A 24,130-nucleotide genomic window follows, 5' to 3' on the forward strand; every position below is an offset into this window, starting at 1 on the left:
GTTGAGAGCAGCATGTCTGATTTATGTTGCACACAAACTTCCACACAATCGGGCCAAAGGGACCCTGCTGTTATAATCTTCATCGAACGCACATCCCACTGAGGGTAATGCGGTGTTCCGAATAGTGTCCCACCCCAGATGCAAAATCCAGCTTCTGTCCTCAGTTTCTGAGTTTACACGTGAGATGCTTGCAGATAGCCTTAAGTGGGGCAAATGGGTTTCTGCCTAGTAAACAGGTTATGCCTGGTCTGAAAAGCCCTTCACCATGCCCGTTTTCAATAAGTAAATAAAACAAGCGCATGAAGCAACGGCTGTCAGTAAGTGAAGCACTTTGTTAGAATCAGAATCGTAGAGTTGGAAGGGACCTCCAGGGACATCTAGTCCAACCCCCTGCATAATGAAGGAAACTCACAAATAAAAAGGTAAAGGTCGTCCCCCTGTGCAAGCACCAGTCGTTCCCAACTCTGGGGTGACGTCGCATCACTACATTTTCATGGCAGACTTTATGGGGTGGTTTGCTATTGCCTTCCCCAGTCATCTACACTTCCCCCCCCCCCCCAGCAAGCTAGGTACTCGTTTTACCGACCTCGGAAGGATGGAAGGCTGAGTCAGCTTTGAGCCGGCTACCTGAACCCAGCTTCTGCTGGGATCGAACTCAGGTCGTGAGCAGAGGGCTCCGACTGCAGCACTGCAGCTTTATCACTTTGCGCCACGGGGCTCTTCACAAATACCTCCCCCAAAATTCACAGGATCTTCATTGCTGTCAGATAGCCATCTAGCCTCTGTTTAAAAACCTCCAAGGAAGGCGGTTTTTTTTTTTCAGGGTGCAGAGGGAGACACTTCTGAGTTTCGCTAAGGCTCTTTGGCTTTTCGCCTTTTGCCTTTGCAACCTAGGAAGCTGCCTTGTACGGAGTCAAACCATTGGTCTGTCAACATTGGCATTTTTTTAAATTCTGACCGGCAGCTCCAGGGTCTTCCACATCAGCTGCCTGCTCTTTTGGACTGAAGGTGTTGAGGGCGGAGCCTGGGAACGCTGGCATGCCCAGCAGGTGCTCTACTGCTCAACAGAAGCCCTACCTCAATTTCTCTTAATTAGGACATTGACAAGGCAAGACAAATTTCTTAAGGGGCGATCAGAGAAGGCACGAGCCTTGGGTTCAACAGCCCCTGCCCCTGAGCTGCAGCCGCTTCCCACTTTTTGAAGATACCTTCACAGTAATCTCTCCTCCCCTGAGTTAAAAGGCAATTTAGGGACATGTCACAGTCAGCTACTTCCGTGATCACGGGGGTGAGAGAGGAGTCCTGCCCAGCCTTGTGATTCTCTCTCTCTCTGCATATAAAGTTACCTATAATAAATTGCAGGCTTTGGGTTAAATAGGGCATCCTCTGTGAGCTTGAATGCCTGAGCGCTTCGTGTTCTTGTCTGGCGTACCAGTCTGGGATGATGCACTGCTCTGTCTGTACACAAACAACAGCAGCCTCTAGTGACTAAATGCATGCATCTTGTGGAACAATCATCCATTGCCTGACGGAAGGGGAAACCTCCCTGGTTCTGAAGGACTGGACGGTGTGTTACTGGGCGACAGGAATGTCAGAATGCTCAAAAAAGCTTCAGTATACTCGAAGGAACACTTGGGACATTCACAAGAGAAACCTGAACCTCTGAGCTTTCGCTGGTTACATTTGGGGCTGCACAACATGGGTGTATTCATAGTCCCATACAGGCTGGGGCATATTGATATTGGATTTATATCCCGCTCTATACTCTGAATCTCAGAGAGGTCACAATCTCCTCTGCCTTCCCCTCCCCCCCCCACAACAGACACCCTGTGCGGTAGGTGGGGCTGAGAGAGCTCTCTCAGAAACTGCCCTTTCAAGGACAGCTCCTGTGAAAGCTATGGCTGACCCAAGGCCATTCCCGCAGGTGCAAGTGGGGGAATCAAGCCCGGTTCTCCCAGATGGGAATCCGCACACTTCACCACTACACCATACTGGCTCTGCCAGAGCTATGACTGATACAAGGCCATTCCCGCAGATGCAAGTGGAGGAGTGGGGGAATCAAACCCGGTTCTCCCAGATAAGAGCCTGCGCACTTAACCACTACACCAAACTGGCTCTTTGTGCAACACAAACATTGGACAGATACCCAGATGAGGCAGCCGGTGACCTAATGCACAGAATACCAAGCCAAATGCTTGGGCTGCAGTTCATACACACGATCACGCATACGCTCCATCATCTAGTGGAAAGACTAACATTGCTTATACCATTTGAGTAAAAGGAGGGCATAAAAACTGCACAGTGGCAACGGCAGGTTTGGCAGCCCAAGTAAATGAGATTCTTGCATTAGTACTTGTGTTACCTTGGGAAGTGGATGCATGTCGTCCCCAAGAAGCAGCGGCCATTTTCCCTTGGGAAATGCTCGCACCTGGAGAACCGCCTCTGGCTACTGCCGAGGATTAGATTCACAGTAACCCACAGCCATTTAGGGATGGTAGTTGTACTTTGGGAAACAAAAGCTAGAGCCAGCATGAGGCTGTGGTCAAAGCGTCCGTCTAGGGTCGAGGAAAACCAGGTTCAAGTCCCCGGTCTGTCACAGAAGTTTCACTGTGTGATCCTGGGCCAGTCGTACATTCTTCAGCCTATCTCACAAAGTGATGGTTGCAAAGTATGGGAGAACAAAGACATAAGCTGTTTTAACTCCCCACTGAGAAGAGATTGGATTTATACCCCACCCTTCACTACCCAAAGGAGTCTCAGAGCAGCTTACAAATCTTTCCCTTCCCCTCCCCACAACAGACACCTTGTGAGGTAGGTGGGGCTGAGAGAGGTCTCCCAGAACTGCTCTTGAGCAGAACAGCTTTGAAAGAACTTGTGACCGACTCAAGTTCACACTTGCAGGTGTATGCAGCAGAGTGGGGGATCAAACCCCGTTCTCTCAGGTCTGCGCATTTAACCGCTACACCAAAATGGCTCTAAAGGATAGAAACCTTTGGTACGAAACAAGACACAAGCATCTACAGCTCTACTGATTTCATCCCCCCCCCCCATTTCTAAAGCCATTTTTCCAGTTGGTCTGCCTGTTCTTCCCATGTTTCGAGAATCTAAGGACCACTTCCACATTATGTCCTTAGGTGTGTGCATTTTAAGAATGCTTCTTAAAATGAAACGTGTGAATGTACGGACACAGGTGCCAGGTAGGAATGCTTGTTAGGAAGTCAGTGGCTGCAGCTCTCTGTACACTAGTCAGTGACAAGTACGGACCAGCCTCGATATACTGTGTCAGGGGATCCTATACTGACCTGCACATCTTTTGAGAACAAGTCTTATTTTTAAAAAGAGTTTTAAGTTACATTAAATTTAAAAACATTCTGCGGAAGGATAATAAAACAGGTTTTGAAGAAATAAGTTACTTTTATTTAACAGGTTCAAAAGAATCATGAAGTTCCAGCTTTGGACCAGCCGCATTCGACATGGAGATGTTCCATCCCTTTCCCCGCCCACCAGTATTAGGTATTTTAGACCGATGCGTCACAGAGAGAGAGAAGAAGAATATTGACAGCGTCCCACTGCAATCTTCACATTTCGTGGCGAGCAGGATGCTGTTAGCAGTTTCCAACTCTCTCATCGGCCTACTTGCTATGATTTAATTTTTTTAATTACCAATGTTAACTGAAATAATTCAGTACGTGTTTCGACCGGGATAGCTGGGAGGTTGAACTTTGTCGTGTGTGGTTCGGAGGGATTTCCCTAAGAAGTTACAGTTCAGCCTACAAAACAACGCTGGTCGTGTGATGGAAGTTAAACCGTGATTCCCAAACGCCCTGGCTATTTCTAATTCTACATTTTAGTATTTTAAAAATCCTATTTTTAATTTTAATTTTTTTATTTTTAAATCTACTCTTTCCCCCTCCTTAACGTTTGGCAAAAGGGAAAACGATTTGTGTAGGTTACTGCCAGATCGAAGCGTCAGTTGGTTTTATGAATAGTGAAGTCAAATAGGTCACAGTAACTTTTAAGCAAAAAAAAAACAACTCAAGCACGTTCGCGCACACATAAGCATTTTTCTGCACCTCCTGGAGTCAGGCATTGATGTGCAGAAACAAACCATCGTTAAACCAAGTATTTCTGCTTCTGACCACCCAACTCTGAGTGCCCTCCACCCCCTAAAGAGGTTAAGCCCACCTGTGCTCTCTGGGCCGGGCCTCCCCTCCCTTAGAAATCCAAAGATGCAATCACACAAAACAACCTTCGTTTCTCTGCTACTTAAGACAGCAATGCTTTATGTAATGCAATTTTATAATTACACAGTAATTATAAATCGTGTAGTACCAAACTGATGGCAAAATCCATTTGCGTAAAAAAAAAAAGGCCTCAACGTTGCAAAAGGAAGAATCTCCCCCCCTCCCCCCAAAAAAGAAAAAAAAAGCACGGTGTTGATGCCCCCAAACCTACGACTCCTGCACAGGGAGAGAGTTAAGTACGTTTCATTGAAAGAGGAGGGGAAAAAAAAATACCATGAACACTAACACGCACACACAAATACACAGCATACATCAACAAATCATCCCGGAAAAGTTGTACCCAAAATTTCCTGAAGACAGAAACCGGCGCGTATGCACTTGGCAAACTTTTCGTAAATTCAAGTCTCCGCCAATATTTACACAGGAAAGAGAAAGGGGGGGGAGAACCCTGAAAGCAGGGAAGCAAAATCTCCGACTGCCGCTCCCAGCAGAGATCCCCAGTGTTGTTCCGTGATGACCACAAATTTACGCGATCCTAAGCTTTATCAGAGGATGCTGCTGGGAGGGAGGAAGGCATCATTCTGGCTGGTTCGTTTCTTTTTAAAGTATTAAGCAGTTTAATACTAAAGGGGATTTCCCCCCCCCCTTCCCTAAAATTATTCTACTGCCTGCATAAAAGTGCATTTCTAATTCTGAGGAGAAATGAGAATCAGACGTGGAGGCACCGTGGAGTAGACGGAGACTGAACATCTCCATCTTAATGATTCAAATGGATTTTTTAAATGCCTCAAAAGGGGAAAATTCCTTCCTCATGGAGTTCAATGACGTTGTAGCCCAGAGGCATTTCAAGTGCTGCTTTTGTACAAAAACACACACGCACACACAAAATAAGACCGTGCTTTGGAGCGAGCGACCCAAATTCTATACAGTACCAATGCCAGTACAGGCAACTTAAAGAATACAGAGGCCCGGTACAGACCTAACAATTCCCAATTTCTGAACCGTGGAGATCCCTGGGGCTTCCTTCTCTCCCTTTTCAGCATTACATCTGGGCTAGAGTTAACGCTACAGATAACTTTGAGCAGGATTTATAATTAGCTCCTAATTCTACTTTCAGTCTGCGATGAGAAACTAGAGGCGATTCAACATTCCTCTTGGGGCAGATATTTCGGTACTCACGATAATGCTGAAAAGGAAAGGTGGCGGCCCTCGTTTCTTACGGTTAAGAGCTCAGAGAGGTGTTTCTATTTGCACCGAGCCAAAGTGAGGCGAGGTTTTTAAAGTTACAAAGAGTTCAACTAATGAGTCGGGTACATTCTCAACTCCCACTGAAATAAGCTGGATTTCAAAGTGCTCAGCCGCTCGAAAGGGTCTATACTTGCTTGAGTGAAATCAGCCCCCCTCCGCACTGACCCACGGGGCTCCAGTTAAGCAGCCCCCACCCCCACCCTGGGCAGGGGCTCGTCCCACATCGGCAACCACCCTGTGTGTTTATCCAGCGTGGCTGCTGACGTTGATGTGAACAGAGAAGCCCCTGCTGCTGCCGGGAAGGAGCCCCGTATGCACTAGAGCTCCCCTGAAGCTCCAGGTCAAGCGGGGTAACTGTTGCCTCCTCTTTGGCAACCACAGTAATCTGCATTTAAAAAAAATAAAAACAAAATCGAGTTGCATCATCCGTTACAGCAGTCCCACCGGCGTCATCAAGACGTCTATCCTGCCGTGACGGCAGAAGAGATTCACATCACGCTCATCCTCATTCCAGTCCAACTATCAAAACCTTTCCCTGGTTCTAACAGAGAGGTTTACGTTGTGTAATAAAAGATTACACATTCAGTATTGTATTCAAGTTTTAACGTTTCAGTAGGACTTAAAGTGGGGGGGGGGAGAGAGAAGACGATGCTCTGAAGGAAGAGGAGCTTTACAATACGTCATTTTATTGGGCAACTGTAAGAGCCAGTTGTGAGCGTGTGTGACCTGCGTTCCAGAGGAAACCAGCTAGTCCTCATTTGGCAACTGCCGACCGCGCTGGCAGTTACAAACAATATTTCTGTGGCTCTGCCTCTTTTGAGCATATCGGCATCGCTGAATGTACTGGGGGCGAGGGGGAGGACAGATCCAGTAGCGTCAGATAAACGAAGGCGGCGATACCAACCAGCCCCGATAACTGGAGGGCCAAAGGGAGAGGGGGGAAATGTCCCAGTTCCCTGAAAAAGTTGCCCAACCCTGCCCTAGAACAGCGCTATCCAATTACACTACACAGAAGACTGAGTTATACCCACAGAGGCTCGGGGTGGGTCACTTGTCCCGTGCACCAAATTATCTTGGCGGCTATAGGCACCCCAGTTCCAGCCAAGCTCCGTTTCATACTGCTCATGAAGTATTACAAAGAACAATACGGGGAGCCACTGAAAAGAAAATGGAAGGCAGGGAGGGGGGCGCACCAGCAATAAGAGGGAGAAACTTAAGTTATACAGGATACCAGGGCTTTTTTTGTAGCAGGAACTCCTTTGCATATTAGGCCACACACCCCTGATGTAGACAATCCTTTAAGCACTTACAGGGCCCCTCATAGGGGGCCTACTGTAAGCTTCAGGAGGATTGGCTACATCAGGGGTGTGTGGCCTACTATGCAAAGGAGTTCCAGCTACAAAAAAAGCCCTGCGGGACCCAGCTACCAGAGGTCAGGGCCCCCCCCCCTCCCAGAGGGTGGAGTCAGCGTTTGACATTAGGCACCCAGTGTTTCTGACTATGCTATTAAAACGGGCAACAGTGTTATCTGTGCTGTGTTTTCTACAGGGGATCGTCATGGATACAATTAGACTTCACTCAAGCACCTAGTTAGCCCGATATGGGGAGGAAGGGGAGAATCCGGGCTTTTGCTGAAGCATTTCTACATTTGCTTTAAAAACAAAACAAAAAAAGCCCCACTTGGCCGCTCACTTTGACAGCACTGCCCCTAAGAAACCAAGATCCTCAACCTCGTCACTCTCGGAGGGTGTCCGCTGTCGGCGGAGTCTTTGCAGCTAGCCCAGAAGTACGTTATCTCAGAAGAGCTGTTCAAAAAAAAAGGGGAAAAAAAAGCCAATGACAAAATAAAAACAACCCCAAATGGCACGAGGTACTCATCTGTGGAATTCTTTTGCCCAAGAGTTTGCTCGGTGAAGACGGATGTGCTCGATGCAGAACCAGAAATTTCAAAAATAATGACCACCCAACACATTTTAAGGTTTATGGGAATGATGAGGGTCCTCCATTTAAAAAAAAAAAAAGTCCACACTGCTGGAGTTTTTGTTTTTTTCTTTAAATAAGCCAGGCTGGCCCGGGCTAGGAGAGGAGCCTGAGATGGCCGCAGTCTGATATGGTCCAAGGGAGATCCTTAAAAGGTTGGTCTCAACCCTCAGCCTTCACTTTGCGAGGATTGGTCTTCAGTCCTGTTCAGTCCTGCCAGCGGAAATCGACTGTGCAATCGGTCCTCGTTTATTTTTATTTGTACAAGGCTATGTACATTCCAGAAGGTTCGTTTAGCGCTACACTGTCGTACTTTTTATCCCAGCAATTTGAGGGCGTGCAAATTCCACAAAGTCGTCAATAAGAACCGGCCAGGCCCCTGAAAGGAGGAGAAAGGCGGACAGGTTTAGTACGCCTCGATAAACGTTTCACAAAATAGAGAACTGGAAACCCTTGCACCAGGCGCACCTCAGAGAAAAAGAAGAGTTTTGGGGTATCAGCTTTCAAGAGTTAAAGCTCCCTTTGTTAATCTGATGAAGGCAGCTCTGACTCCCAAAAACTCATATTGTGAAAATCGTGGTCTCCAATAGACCTCACTTTGGGCAGCCGCTCACAGGAGCAGAGCTCTGGAACCTCTAAATTTTATTGTGCTCTTTCTTTCTTAACCCTCCCCCCCCCAATAATTGCTTCTGGGCTCCATGGTTCAAGCCCCCCTGTGAGAATTTTGCCGAACACTAAGATTTAACAAACTTTCTCATATTTCCCCCCACAAAACAATGGGGAAACAGCCAAAACATAGAAAGCAGATAGATGGAAATCTTTTATCGTGCCACAGGAGAAAGTAATTTCAAAAGTGTGCTGGGAAGTAAGGTTTTATGACGACCCTTCTAATTCAAGAAGCATTTGAGGTAGATGCTGAGCTGATACAATTTAACACACCTTCCGGTGATGTCAGGAGGGTGCGGCCCATGCAAATGAGTTGTGCTAATGAGCTCTAGTACCTCTTTTGCTACAAAATGACCCCTGGTCTCCAAGATGCTACTGGACTCAAAACTAGCCGTTCTCTTTGCTGTGCGGGACATCATCCATCGTTAAAATTAAGCCAATTTAAAGGAAGGCCACCCCACCCCACCCGTAGTCACACTGTGTTCCTATCCAACTTATTTCTTATCCCACCCTTAGTCCAAAAAGCTCTGGGCAGCACACGCATTTCTCTCCTCCTCCTGCACTGCTCCTTACCAAAGCCCTGCAAGGTAGGTTAGGCAGAGAGGAAGTGCCTGGGACCACAGTCAAACCAGCGAGTTTCACGGTGGGACAGGGACTCGAATGCAGATCTCTTAGTCCCGACCCAACAAACGTGACCTGTCTCTCTGAGGCAAAACTTCCTAAAATATTTCGATCTGTTCATGGCGTTTGCTAGAATAACCAATGTTTGTCAGGCTCCGCCGACTGGGGAGTGGAGTCCAGAAGGTGCTTGTCTTCCAGCTTCTTTTCCAGCATGTCTGTGAGCAAAGGCTCAGCAGTGGAGAGGAGGGACACACTCCTTCACCTCGGGTCCCTCTCTGCCTGCCCCCTGCTGTTGAGGACAAGACCTGGCCTCCTCCTCCCCAGGCAGCTCTTATAAAGGAGTACCTGGGGCAAGACTTCCCTGGGCTCCCAATGCATCCCCTGCCCCTACAGGTGACTGGCCTGTAATGGAAGTTAGTGGGACCCATGAAGAGGTCACAGGGTGCCTCAGAAGGTTAAGAACATATGAAGCCATGTTGGATCAAGCCAATGGCCCATCCAGTCCAACACTCTGTGTCACATAGGGGCCCAAATCCTAGGTGCCATCAGGAGGGCCACCAATGGGGCCAGAACTCCAGAAGCCCTCCCATTGTTGCCCCCCAAGCACCAAAAATACAAAGCATCACTGCCTCAGATAGAGTGTTCCATCTATACCTTGTGGCTAATAGCCACTGATGAACCTTTGCAGAAGTCCCAAGGAAGGAAAATTTATGCACTGAAGGACCAGGGCAGGGGTGTCAAACATGCAGCCCAGGGGCCAAATCAGGCCTCCGGAGGGCTCCTATCAGGTCCCCAAGCAACTGGCTGTCGTCTGCTTCCCTCCCTCCCTCTCGCTTCCTTCTGCATCTCAGTTTGCTTTGCAAGGCTCGATTAACTGCATAGGAAGTGACAGAGCAAAACCTCTATTTTCTCCATTGGCTGAGGCTCTTCCCTTGGGGAGGAAGTGGGGGAGGGAGAGCTTGCTTTGCCAGGCTCTTAAGCGCACAGCAGAGCTACTGAGCCAAGCCTCTCTTCCTTCTACCGGCTGCGGCTCCTCCCCCTGGGGAAGGGAGGAAAGAGCCAGAGCTTCCTTTTCTCAGTTCCCTGGATCCCATGGGACAAATACAAAGAAAGCACCTTTAAGACCAGCAAGTGCGAATGTTTTTAAACATCTTTAGTCATGTTTGTTTGTGACCTTTAAAAAGTTCGTTATCTCTGCTACCTAATCTTAAATAGGTACACACACGGCCCGGCCTGACAAAGTCTCATTTATGTCAGATCCAGCCCTCATAACAAATGAGTTTGACACCCCTGGACTAGGGTGCTGCTGGGGGACATGAACAAAAAGCATTCTAAATATTAAACAGGTCTTAAGGGAGTAACATTACCTTCCTCATCATAATTTGACATATCATCCGCTATCATCGTACTGAAGTCTAGAAGAAGGTTCCAAGTGTCCTTCGGTATAGATCTTTTATGATGTTCCTGCGGGTGGGAAAAAGCAGGCTGCCGTCATCAGAAGGGAGATCTAGGCACAAAATCTTCCGTGGGCCCAAAAGAGAGGCCACCGTAGAAACACAGAAACTGCAGCAAACCAGAGCTTTAGAGTGCTTGTTCACTGATAGATATCCAAAGCTACAGAGGGAGGTCCAGCGGCTGCATAAAGACCTGCAGCGAGAGAAAACGCCCTGTGCCCCCTCTGACTCTCTCCCCTGTAACCGAATCCATTGTCAAGCAGCTTTCGCATTAAGAACATAAGAGAAGCCGTGTTGGGTCAGGCCAATGGCCCATCCAGTCCAACACTGTGTCACACGGTGGCCCAAAAAAACCCAGGTGCCATCAGGAGGTCCATCAGTGGGGCCAGAACACTAGAAGCCCTCCCACTGTGGCCCCCCAAGCACCACAGCCCCAGACAGAGAGTTCCATCTATATCCTGTGGCTAATAGCCACTGATGGACCTCTGTTCTATATGCTTATCCAGTCTAACAGACATGTTCTGAACCTTGTTGGTGGACAGCTTGGAAATCTAACACGTGTTCTGAACCTTGCTGGTGTGAACCTTGTTGGGTCTTCTGTGAATGTATTGTAAAGACTGGGTTCCAGTGATAAATAAGCCTCCAAAGTGAAGGAAGACGAACATCTTGATATCTAGAACAGACGTCTTTGGAAGGGCTTCTTTTAGTCCTATTAACTAAATACTGGGATATTGTTACTCCCTTTGTGATTGAACTGTCTTCTGTGAATGTCTTTTTGCTACATGCTCTTGTCTATTTGAAGTTCCATGTGCAAGCTTGGTCAGAACACCAATGACCTCTACGTTACACTGTCTTGTGGTTTAAAATTTATGGTGTCTCATAGCGTTTTTTTTTATTTACATAGCTGTACGCTAAGATCCTACAATGTTGCCACCACCTCCTGCGGCAGTGAATTCCGTGTGTTTATCACCCTTTGGGTGAAGAAGTACGTCCTTTTATCAGCAATTTCATGGGAAAGCCCACGACTTCTCGTATTGTGAGAAAGGGAGAAAAGTTCTTCTTTCTCTGCCTTCTCTATCCCATGCATAATTTATTTATTTATTTAATTTAGTTTACATCCCGCCCTCCCCACCAAAGGCAGGCGCAGGGCGGCTCACAAACCAAGGGTCGACACAAACACATTAGTGTGACCGATACAATAAAACAACAATAAAACCATACAACATAAAAACAATTTAAAACAATTGCGGGTGCGACAATCATAATTTCAGGCAGCAATTTAAATTCTGGCGGTTAGCTATACTCAGAGGTCTCAGGATTGCCCTGTCAGCATATGCTTGCTGGATGCCAGTGATCTGTGACACTTCCTGACAGCTTCCATTATCTGGTTCGTACCAGTTCTGTCCAGACTACTGTGCCTACGCAGGGTGACTCAGCATTGCGTGCTGATTGGTGCTTCTGTATTGCTGCATGTATATAACTGTGAACAGACTGTACAGTTCACCTCTGCTCTCCATCGTGTTGTCTGGCAAAGAACTTTGTCAGTGTGTACCAGCATAACTGTAAGCACCAGTCGTTTCCAACTCTGGGGTGACGTTGCTTTCACGACGTTTTCACGGCAGACTTTTTTACAGGGTGGTTTGCCATTGCCTTCCCCGGTCATCTACACTTTCCCCCCAGCAACTTGGGTACTCATTTTACTGATCTCGGAAGGATGGAAGGCTGAGTCAACCTTGGGCCGGCTTCCTGAACCAGCTTCCGCTGGGACAGAGAGCTCAGACCACAGTACTGCTGCTTTACCACTCTGCGCCACGGGGCCGCCTTATAACTGTAAAACTTGTAAATAAATGTAAATAGTTAGCACAAGTCAGGCTGCTTATGGGAGTTCCTTTACGGGAACACATTCAGCCTGTGCTGAAAGCGCTGCACTGGCTACCGATAATGTACCGGATTCACTTCAAGGTGCTGGTTATTACCATTAAAGCCCTATATGGTCAGGGTCCTGCATACCTTAGGGACCACCTTTCCCTGCACATGCCCCAGTGAGCACTTCGGTCCAGGTCTCAAAACCTGTTGACAGTTCCCAGCATCAGAGAAGCAAAGCTCAAAACAACGAGAGGCAGGGCCTTTTCTGTTGCTGCCCCTAGCTGGTGGAGTGAGTTGCCGGTGGAGGTTAGGGCCCTGCGAGAGCTCTTACAGTTCCGCAGGGCCTGCAAAACGGCAGATGGTAACATCTGCAGAAGTGACGTAGGCCATTGGTGGTGTTCTTATGGGCCAGTCCCATTGCTGCAGATGTTACCATTCATGTAAATGCCTGGCAGAAGAGTGCCATTTTGCAGGCCCTACACCACCCTCTGTCCCCGACCCTGGAGAAAGGAGGAGAGCCGCTTCAAGGCCAACCCCTGGAACCCAGCGTCGGCGAGGCAACAGGTCAGTAGCTGATGGTCGACCATGTCGAACACTGCCGACAGGTCTAACAACATCAGCACTGCCGAGCCACCTCTATCCAGATGCAAACCTTTATCGTGTAAACTTTTATCATGTCACCCCTCAGTCGACGTTTCTCCAAGCTAAAGAGTCCCAAGCGCTTTAACCTTTCTTCATAGGAAGGAAGCTTCTTTTAGGAAGCTTTCTCCTGATGTTCAGCTAAACATGAGGAAGAACTTCCTGACAGTCAGAGCGGTTCCTCAGTGGGGCACGCTCCCTCGAGAGGTGGAGGAGAGGCTCTCTTTCTTGGGAGGTTTTTAAGCAGGGGTTAGTTGGCCCTTTGACAGCGGTGCTTATTCTGTGGCTTTAGGGAGAGCGTAAGAGAAGGGGGCAAGAAGGGATGAGCTGGCGCTTGGCTCTTGGGACCCTTTCTTCTATGCCCAGGGGAATGCCAATCACCACTTTGCGGTCAGGAAGGAATTTTCCTCCAGATAAAATTGGCCCAGGCAACCTTTTTTGCCTTCCTCTGGGCATACAGCAGGGGTCACTGTGGAGGGAGAAGGAAGCTGTGGGTTTTCTGCAATGTGTAGGGTTGGACTAGATGACCCTTGAGGTCTCTTCCAGTTCTAGGTCTCTACATTCAAGTAAGACAGACCACATGTTTTGCAGGTATACACGGTTAGTCTCTAGCCCCAGGCAACCAACGAGTCTTCGCAATGATTCACCACAGGGGGGGAGAGAGCAGGCATCTGCACGCTGGCCCCGCCCCCTTCTGTGCAATCACCGAATCGCCTGCCCAGCACGAGCGCATAGAGGAAGTGCCCGCATGGATCCCACCCCTACATGTGACGAGCAATGCTGCTTTCTGAACACTAGTGGTCATGGGGAGGGTGTGCAGTCGTTTCCTACTTGTTTGCACTGTGCAAACTATTCATGTTCATGACCGCTGTTCCTCCCTACACTGTTCCTCGTCAACAGGGAGACTGGTGGTTTGCACAGGACAGGCCCGTAGCTATTGTGGGGGGCTGGCCACTCTATTTAACCCCCCTTCCATCTATAGGGCCCCACCGTTGGAGGCAATGCCGGCACCCCAGGCACGGCATCCCCTCTTCGCCCTTGCCCAGCACACAGCACCCCTCCTCCACCCTTGCCCTCAATGTGGGCGAGCTCAGCCAGCAGCGCCACGACTTGCACAGCGCGCCCCGCTGCCACAACCCCGCTTGCCTCGCTGCATCTGTGCTTCAGTTCAAGCTTCAAGCACAGACGTGGTGAGGAGGAGCTACGGCAGCCGGTAGCAGGGTGTGCTGTGTGAGCATACCACCGCTGCCTGAGCTTGTAAACTTCCCTCGCTGGCTGAACTTGTAAGAGGGAAAGCGACAGAGAGAGGGGTGCAGCTAGAGAGAGAACAGGAGAGTGGAGAGTGGCAGAGAGGGGGGGCCGCAAGAGACAATGGGAAAGCGGCAGAGAGGGGGAAGCGAGGGGGAGAGCAGCAGAGAGAGGGGAGCAGCTAGAGAGAGAACAGGAGAGGGGGAAGCGAGGGGGAGAGCAGCAGAGAGAGGGGGGGCCACAAGAGAGAATGGGAGAGTGGCAGAGAGGGGGAAGCGAGGGGGAGAGCAGCAGAGAGAGGGGGGCAGCTAGAGAGAGAACAAGAGAGTGGCAGAGAGGGGGAAGCGAGGGGGAGAGCAGCAGAGAAAGGGGGGGCGCAAGAGAGAATGGGAGAGTGGCAGAGGGGGGGAAGCGAGGGGGAGAGCGGCAGAGAGAGGGGAGGCCGCAAGAGAGAATGGGAGAGCGGCAGAGAGGGGGAAGCGAGGGGGAGAGCGGCAAAGAGAGGGGGGCAGCTAGAGAGAGAACAAGAGAGTGGCAGAGAGGGGGAAGCGAGGGGGAGAGCAGCAGAGAAAGGGGGGGCGCAAGAGAGAATGGGAGAGCGGCAGAGAGGGGGAAGCGAGGGGGAGAGCGGCAGAGAGAGGGGGGCAGCTAGAGAGAGAACAAGGGGGAGAGAGAGAGCACAACAGCAAGGGAGAGAGGGAAGCGGCCAAGTCCCGCGGCCCCCCCAACAAATTTTTTCGCTCCTGGGTCCCTCCGCCCAAAATGTTTTGGCTTGGGGGCTGGCAGAGGACTACAGGCATCTTCTGTTAAAAGGATCTCAAGGATTAGGACCAAGAAAGCCTGCTGCCCAGAACCCTGGAAACCTCTGCCAGTCATTGTCCAGAAGACAACACTGGGTTGGATGGGCCAGCGTTCTGACCTGACCTATGACCTCGCACAGTGTCACTTGTCAGGCGGTGTTTCACATTTCCATCTGGTTTTGCAAGCCCGGTCAAACAGTAAATGCAGGCAGGTACCTTAATGTCATGTGGGGTACATTCAGCTTGGGGATTCTGACTCAGTCCCATGTTAAAAATCCCACACACCCATCCTTCCTCTTTTGAGCTTTGGGGAGAGGCTGTGACTCAGCAGGTGAGCACCTGCTTGGCACGCAGAGGGTCCCAGGTCCAATCCCTGGCATCTCCAGTTAACAGACCAAGTAACAGGTGATGCAGAAGACCCCGGAGAGCCACTACCAATCCGAATGGACAATACTGACCTTGATGGGCCAAGGGTCTGATATTCAGTATAAGGCAAATTCATGTCATGTGAGCTTAAAATCAAGAAAAGGCTTAGTGACAATGGCCACACTCCGCCTTAAAGACCTCAGCCACGGACAGCTACTTGAGGGCAAAGGCTGATCTGCGTCTTTTCTGGAACAGCCGGACAGCGAGAGAAGGCAAGATCTGAGAGCTACTAACATTTCAGCTTACCAATAAAAATTTGTTCCACAAGTCTAGGAATTTAAATCTTCCGTGAAGTACTAAATTCCAGTAGGCGATGGCCATTTCTAAATCTGTAACGTAAAACGTGGGTTAATAAAGAAACCACATAAAACAAAGCCTGTATTTTATACTGGATTTATATCCCCCCCTTCACTCTGAATCTCAGAGTGGCTCACAATCTCCTTTATCTTCCTCCCCCACAACAGACACCCTGTGAGGCGAGTGGAGCTGAGAGGACTCTCCCAGAAGCTGCCCTTTCAAGGACAGCTCTGCGAGAGCTACAGCTGACCCAAGGCCATTCCAGCAGCTGATAAGTGGAGGAATGGGGAATCATACCTGGTTCTCCCAGATAAGAGTCCACACACGTAACCACTACACCAAACTGGCTGCAGCTTACCAAAGAAAGCTCAGCACGGGAGCGCCAAAGGCCCCAAGATCTGTAAAGCTGCTTCTCTGCCACAGCTGCAACTACAGACTGTAGCTAATGTGGGTCAGGCTCTACGCGATGAGCTGGAGCTTCACTCTGCACCCCTCGTAGCTCTTCACGCAGTAGTAAAGGCGGCATTCTGAACTGGCATTAAGCCCGTGGAATGAGTTGTCCACTGGCAAAGGAAGTCGGAAAAAGAAAATCTGAAAGCGCCACGAGGCACGCAGAGCTTTGTTGACAGCTCCTGAGGCCAGAGCAGGAGATCAGGTAAGGTGAACACTTCCAGGAGGGGAGGGAGGGTGGCTCAGTGGTAGAGCATCTGCTTGGGAAGCAGAAGGTCCCAGGTTCAATCCCCGGCATCTCCAACTAAAAAGGGTCCAGGCACATAGGTGTGAAAAACCTCAGCTTGAGACCCCGGAGAGCTGCTGCCAGTCTGAGAAGACAATACTGACTTTGATGGGCCAAAGATCTGATTCAGTATAAGGCAGCTTCATATGTTCATATGTTCAGGAGGGCCAAGGAAACGTTAGGCCAGGAAGCTCAGAGGGAGGGACTGTGGCTCAGCGGAGGAACCTCTGCTTGGCATGCAGCAGGCCCGTTTCAGTTCCTGGCATCTCCAGTTAAAAGGATCGGGTAGCTGGTGATGTGAAGGACCCACGAGAGCCGCTGCCAGTTTGAGCAGACAACACTCAACTAGATGGGCCGAGGGTCTGGATTAGTATTAGGGGTGGAATTCTATCAGGAGCAACTTTGCATATTAGGCCACACCCCGTGATGCAGCCAATCCTCCTAGAGCTTACAAGGCTCTTTTTTGTAAGCTCTTGGAGGATTGACTACATCAGGGGTGTGCGGCCTAATATGCAAAGGAGCTCCTGACAGAATTCCACCCCTGGTCAGTATAAAGCAGCTTTGTGTGTGGGTTGCTTCTGTTCTGATGTCGCTCTGATCACCAGATGCAGGGCCTTTTCGCTCAGCAGCTTTCACAGCAGCCCTGCAGGGATACGTTGCACTGTTTGGCTCACTTGAACATATGAAGCTGCCTTATACTGAATCAGACCCTCGGTCCATCAAAGTCAGTATTTTCTACTCAGACTGGCAGCGGCTCTCCAGGGTCTCAAGCTGAGGTTTTTCACGCCTACTTGCCTGGACCCTTTTCAGTTGGAGATGCCAGGGATTGAACCTGGGACCTTCTGCTTACCAAGTAGGTGTTCTACCACTGAGCCACTGTCCCTTCCCATTGTTTCGGGACCAGGAAAGGACAGCAGCTAAGTATACGTACCTAAACCCTTCTGTCCTGGGTTCTTTGCGAAGTTGAAAGTGAACTGATAAAAATCCTTAAATCTTCCCGGCTCTTTTAATTCTTGCTCCATTTTAGGAAGCTGGGCCTTCAGTTTCTCTATGCTGTCACATCTGTATTGGGGTTGGGAGGGGGGAACAAAAATCTGTACGTGAGATGTCACGCCACGCAGTGTTTTCAAAGCACCTTTTACAGACTGTATTTATGAATAAACAGTTGCATTAATAAAGGGCAGAGGGAGAGAGAGACTAAGTTGGATCCTGTGCAGCCCTTTTCCTCCAGAAAGCACCATCGCTGGCAGAAATGGGTCCACACAGTCCAAACCACTCTCTGGCAAGCATGCTGCTTCTCTCATGATCTTAGGACAACACCAATTTACGTCAGCTGCCAAAAACCGGACTGTTTCCAGGATGGGCAAGCTGAGGCCCCTTTCACAAAAATAAAATCCATCTTGTGCTGCGTAAACTGCACTGGCTACCTATTGAGTACCAGATCTGGCCCAAGGTGTTGGTACTTACCTTTAAAGCCCTATACAGCCAGGGGCCAGCATACCTTCAGGACCGCCACTCCTTGTATGAGCCCCGCAGGCCTTTACAATCAGCGACCCAACAACTTTTGGTAATACTTGGCCCCAGAGATGTCCTTGTGGCCTTGATAAGGCCCCGGAGATGTCCATCTGGCTCACTCCACAGCCTGGTGGAATGAGCTCCCCCTGGAGATCCGGGCCCTGCGGGATCTGCTCCAATTCCGCAGGCCTGTAAAACAGAGCTCCTTCGCCAGGCTTTCAGCTGAGGCACTTGTTACCAGCCTCCCCTCTTCATTCCATCGCAGAGCTGTAAGATCTGCTGGACCTGGACCACAGGCCATGTCTGTGTGGCAGAATTTGCCATTTTAGTCTCTATTGTCACTCTGTAGTTTTAGATTTTATGTATTTTAAATTGGTCTTTTATTGTTTTTAGTGTTGATTGTTTTTATGACATAACCTTCCCTGAGCCTGTTCTATGGGAAGGATGGGCTAAACAAATAAATAAATAAATAAATTTTAAAAACACCAAGAACCCCCCTCTTTTTGGCTCTAATGCTTCCTTTGCTCAGAACCGTGAATATGGTTACAGAGGCACACAGCAGAAAACAAAAAAATCCAGCCAATATCTAAAGTACAGTATTTAGCAATGTGACTATTTAATTCAAGCTAGTTCCTGAGTGTAGCTGGTCTGGACTGCAGTACAAGTCAGATTGGGATCCAGTAGCATCTTAAGAGACCTACATAATTTTGGGGGTATGAGTTTTCAGGAGTCAAAACTCCCTTTGTGTTGCAAAGAAGGAACTCAGAATGGAAAGGAACAACGCACATTGTAATCAGATGGGAAATTACTGGGGGCAGAAGAGGTGCTACTGGATTCAAATGATCTCGGGGTGCTTCGTTGCCCTGTTCTTATGAACAGAGATGGGCTGAAGAATACCAAAAGGAGTGTAATGGCAGCTGCACTGCCATATGTTCTTTCTACAATTCAAAGCTCACGTGCCTCATACCAATAAATTCGATGCTATAAAATATATACTTATAGAGAGAGAGAAAGAGAACATAAGAACATAAGAGAAGCCATGTTAGATCAGGCCAATGGCCCATCCAGTCCAACATTCTGTGTCACACAGCGGCCAAATATATATATATATATATATATATATATATATATATATATATATATATATATATATATATATATATATATATACACACACACACACACACACACACTGTGGCTAATAGCCACTGATGGACCTCTGCTCCAAGAGAGAGCGCCCTGTGGTGCAGAGTGGTAATGCTGCAGTACTGCAGCCAGAGCCCTCTGCTCACGACCTGAGTTCGATCCCAGAAGAAGCCGGTTCAGGTAGCCGGCTCCAGGTCGACTCAGCCTTTCATCCTTCTGAGGTGGGTAAAATGAGTACCCAGCTTGCTGGAGGGGAAGTGTAGATGACTGGGGAAGGCAATGGCAAACCACCCCGTAAAAAAGTCTGCCATGAAACCATGAAAGCAATGTCACCCCAGAGTCAAAAACGACTGGTGCTTGCACAGGGGACTACCTTTACTTATATATATTCTCATTCATTCTGAAGTGGCCTGAAATGTCACGTTCTCAGGGTGCAGGCAGGCAGGAGTCCAAAGCCAGTCCAAGGTCAAAGTCCAGGAAGTCAAGCAGGAGCCAAGACACCAATGCAGAATCACAAGTCAATGTCCAAAAGCCAAAAGGTCAGGGTGTCAATGAAATCAAGCAGGTCAGGATCAGGAACCAGGAAGGAGTGTGGATGCAAGCCAGAGAATAGACTTGTTGCTTCTACAAGGTTACCAGGTCCTGGGTGGGAACTATATGGGAGTCTCAATCAGCCTGCTCCCTGGGTGGCAGTGACTCTGCTGGAACTCAGAGCTGAGAGATCTGAAGCATCGACGTGCCTCATGTCTGCGCTCTGAAAGTTTTTTCCAGAGCCTGCTTCGAACTCTTGAGATGGAAGGAGGAGAGCTTGGAGGAGACTGATCGTCAACAGCTGACACTGGTGCCTGGAGAGTGATTGATGGGCCAGCTGCTGTTTGTTCAGCTGAGGAACTGGCTGCTTCCAGGTCTGTCTTCCAACTCCTCCTCATCAGGGCTCATGACACCAAACAAGACTGAAAGCATTGAATCTGTAGCAAAATTCTTTTACCATGCTTCCAAGAGGAGATGTTCTTTTTGACCATGGACTCTTTTCTTTTCCTTTATTAGCTTCCATGACCAAATGTCTTAAGCTCAACCAGGATATATCAATTATCGAAACATATATGGATATACAACATTACTCAAAGTGAATAAAATATTAAAACAGGAATTTCTAATAAAACCTATCATTCACCTAAATATATACCAGATTCTATTACAATCAGATCAATCCAGATTTTGCCGTTTTACAGATAAAATTATTGTTAAAAAAATCTGTAACAAAATAGGCGGTTTGAGGATTGACATCTGCCGACAAGTAGGGGACCACCCAAAGTTCAGTTGGCAATTGGTGTTTGGTATGAACCGAAGTTATGACCATGGACTCTATTGTTATCCATATGGTGTTGCCTTGTTATGCCAATAAAGGCGTTGTGACTTTCTACATTCCGAAGTGCACATAGGAGCAGGCTATATCGAATACCTTCTCTGCATTTCAATTTGCAGCCCTGTCCTCTCTCTACTGAGCTTGGACACACAGGATTTGGAAGAACGATCCCAGCTTCAGAGTCATGATGGGCTTTAGCAGGGCAGAGCGAACTGCCAAAGTTCCTTGCATGACAGCCTGGAGCATTCAGGGCTGTGACTGCCCACGCAAAAGTCTGCCTGGAATCAGCATTAGGAAATCGATGGTGTGTGCATTTGCTGAGCATGTGTGCCCACAGCTAAGCAGACCTTCCCCATATCTGCTAGCAAAAGATTCTGCTTCTTGCACAACCACAGTTCACGACTGGGTGAGTTTTGTACACTCTAGTGGAACACTTACCCCAATTCCGTCATCCCATCCATGAATTCCATCTTCAAGAACTCGCACTGAGTTGCGGCTCTGAACTTCCAGGCAATGATCAACACGCTAATACTGGCGGGATCCAGTGCTAGGTCATCACAAAACTGCTGTATACCATCTATACCGATTTTATTCTCATCTTGGGGATCTGGAAGTGAAATAAAATAAAGGAGAATTACCAACTCATTGAAGTCCCTTTCTACTAAGAGGAATGCAGTCAGGCACCCAGGGCTCTTTTTGTAGCAGGAACTCCTTTGCATATTAGGCCACGCCCCCTGATGTAGCCGAGCTTACAAGACTCTTCTTACAGGGCCTACTGTAAGCTCCAGGAGAATTGGCTACATCAGGGGGTGTGTGGCCAAATATGCAAAGGAATTCCTGCTACAAAAAAAAGCCCTCGTTGATCATACAATTTTGAGGAAAGCAAACTAGATTCCTTGGCTGTAATTTTAACAGCACTGTGGTAAGGGGTGGGGAGGAATGGTTTATCACTTGTAGGGAAAAAATGCAAGGCCAGTAGCACCTTAGAGACCAACAAAATTTTCCAAGGTAGAAGCTTTCGCGAATTAAAGCTCCCCTCATCAGACCCTACTTGTGGGGAAGAAGATAGAGTTAGTTCTTATACCCCACTGGCCTCTACCTTAATGAGTCTTACAATCATATCTACTTCCTCTCCCTACAGCAGGCACCTTGTCAGGTAGGTGGGGCTGAGAGAGTTCAAAGAGAATTGTGAGTAGCCCAAGGTCACCCAGCTGGCTGCAAGTGGAGGAGTGGGAAGTCAAACCCAGTTCTTCAGATTAGTCTGCCTCTTATAACCACCACATCATGCTTGTTCTTCTGCATCCCCCTTCTTGGGGTGCTCTGAAAAACACTCTGCCCCGGGTACCGCATCTGAAGCTAAGAGCTGTACATTAGAATGTGGTACTTACCTTTATATCGATTATATAATTGCTCTAACTTCTTTCTGTCCAACGACCCTTTTATGTTTTCTCGTACATACAGTTCAGGATTCTGGAAAAAATTATCTGTTGCAACATCTAATTTCCAGTCATTTTGAGACAGGCAATTCACGGCGGTCTTTTCACTGGACTGTGTGAAGATCATGAATTGGCGAACTTTGTCTTTCTGCGATGACTTCAACTTGTTCTAGAAATATATATCAGATGGCACGCTGGTTAAAAACTTCCCTCTGTGCTTATCTGGAGAGATACATCTAACATCTAACTTTTCCCCAAAAACCTCATGTGAATGCCTGCACAAGGTTCCTCATCTTGTCCAGGCTGTTTCTATTTAATAATAATAATAAATAAATTTTATTTATTTAAGGATCTAATTCCAAATAACATTGCTGAATCCTGCACACAAGTTCACATAATGGAATAAGAGAGAGAACATGCAAAACTTGGTTCATGCTGTTCAGGGGTGGAATTCTAGCTGAAGCTCCTTTGCATATTAGGCCACACACCCCTGATGTAGCCAATCCTCCAAGAGCTTACGAAAAAGAGCCTTGTAAACTCTAGAAGGATTGGCTACATAAGGGGTGTGTGGCCTAATATGCAAAGGAGCTTCTGCTAGAATTCCACCCCTGATGCTGTTGCGTGTAAGATTGCTTCTTCCCTACAACCTTGAATTACATCCTCCTTGTTTGTGACAGGAAAAGCAACTCTACAAATACTTACATCGCACATCTTCAAAAACTCCCACAAAAAACACATCAGGTAACTGGAGAAGGACTGCAAAATTGTGACACAAAAGGCTGTGGAATCTACAAAGTGCTCTTTAAATTGCCCCAGTTTCAAAAGACAGTTTGGGAATTCATAAATTTAAAGGGACCCCGGGGGGGAACCCCTAATGCAGCCTGGAAGCAGTTTAAACATTTCTGCATCTCCTTTCCCCTAAAACAGGGTCCCCAAGGCGGCAAGTTTCCCTTTCAAATGTTCTCATGCAAAGTCTCAAAAACCACCAAGCGGAGTTTAAAGAACGGTTCTGTCTGGGGGCTATACTAGACGGCAACATCCAAAAAAAAGTGTGATAACCAAACAAAAAAAATTTCAAAAGCATGGAGGAAACATACCCAAGTCCCTATGGATCATAGCATATACTTTAACTGAAATCTCACTTGTTGGAAAAAAACACAATTCCCAGTATTGCAGACTCTGAAGTATGCGGGAATAGACTAACAATGTATTCTGCATTCTATCTAATTGGGATGGGGAGTGTTTTGCAGCTACCAGAAAACAAGGACACAGAATAGCATCACCAGGTGACAGAACCTTTACTCTGCCAAGGCTTCACATGATAAAACAAGTGGTGTCCTACATTACAAAAGTGAGAAACCACTAAACCTTTCCGCTATATGGCTACTAGGTCTTTCCTGCTTTATGTGTAGAGCCACGCGTGAGATAAGCAGAACCTCATTTGAATGTGTTCCTTTTCATGTCCTTTAATTCAGTGTCTCCAAGCCTTTTGGGCGCCAGGGACTGGTTTTGTGGAAGACAATTTTTCCATGGGCCGGTGGGGGAGGCAGCGCCGGAGAGTTTGCCACCCCAGGTTGCCCCCCCCCACCCACGCCACATCCCTGCAACCCACAGGAGTCTTTAAATGGGAGGGAGATTGGGGCTGCTTTTGCTTCCCCCTCCCATTTAAAGACCCCCCCGTTGATCAGCTGATCGGTGGAGGTCTATAAGTGAGGGGCAGGCTAAAGAGGCAGCAGGGCCTTGCTCGAAGTAAGGCCACACCACCTCTTTCCTCCACTCGGGTCCCGGGCCGGCAGAAGGGGCAGTGCTGCTGTGACCTTAGCCTACCCCTCATTTAGATTGCTTTGTGTATTTTAAGAGAAACCAGTTTACAAATAAAGCGCAAAAGGTGGGAAACACAGAATATCACCCAAACAAAATGGGAAGGGACAAAATATGCCAGGCAGACTCCAAAATGCTGAAGGCTGCAGTGTGGCTGTGTTTTTAAAGCGCATGTTTACTGTATCAACTCACGCATGGAAAGGAGTGATAACACGCTTATCGTAGGATACAGCTCTAGCAAGCCAGAGTCCTATGGACAGGCCCAGAGCTGAAGAGTGCTCAGAACGACTTATTTTTCTTTGAAAGGCAGGTTTCCCATGCCATATGACAAATTACTTGTCAACCTTCCATCACATTCAGGCAGGGCTTTTTTTTTTGGTAGAAAAAGCTCAGCAGGAACTTATTTGCATATTAGGCCACACCCCCTGATGTCACCACCGTTTCACACAGGGCTTTTTAAAGCAAGAGCCTAGCGGGAACGCATCTGCATATTAGGCCACACCCCCGATGCCAAGCCAGCTGGAACTGTGTTCCTGTGCATTCCTGCTCCAAAAAAGCCCTGCATTTAGGTACGGACTGGTGGCAGAGAAACAGAAGGCCAAATCCACTTCGAACACACAG

At 48.1% G+C, this 24,130-nt stretch overlaps 1 protein-coding gene across 1 annotated transcript in view; it reads right to left on the reverse strand.

Moving 5' to 3' along the window:
- Nucleotides 1-7,459: 7,459 nt before the first annotated feature.
- Nucleotides 7,460-24,130, reverse strand: part of DCUN1D1 (defective in cullin neddylation 1 domain containing 1) — a 28,083-nt gene continuing 11,412 nt past the window's right edge. Inside the window, exons 2-7 of the mRNA XM_060242585.1 lie at nucleotides 21,641-21,857; nucleotides 20,691-20,859; nucleotides 17,157-17,287; nucleotides 15,439-15,521; nucleotides 10,127-10,223; nucleotides 7,460-7,851 (exon numbers count right to left, since the gene is read on the reverse strand). Of these exons, the coding sequence (XP_060098568.1) occupies nucleotides 7,772-7,851; nucleotides 10,127-10,223; nucleotides 15,439-15,521; nucleotides 17,157-17,287; nucleotides 20,691-20,859; nucleotides 21,641-21,857 (777 nt within the window). The 3' untranslated portion in view covers nucleotides 7,460-7,771. The remainder of the gene's footprint in view (nucleotides 7,852-10,126; nucleotides 10,224-15,438; nucleotides 15,522-17,156; nucleotides 17,288-20,690; nucleotides 20,860-21,640; nucleotides 21,858-24,130) is intronic.

The sequence above is a fragment of the Heteronotia binoei genome, chromosome 6 (assembly GCF_032191835.1).
Source record: "Heteronotia binoei isolate CCM8104 ecotype False Entrance Well chromosome 6, APGP_CSIRO_Hbin_v1, whole genome shotgun sequence".
Taxonomy (NCBI): Eukaryota; Metazoa; Chordata; class Lepidosauria; order Squamata; family Gekkonidae; genus Heteronotia; species Heteronotia binoei.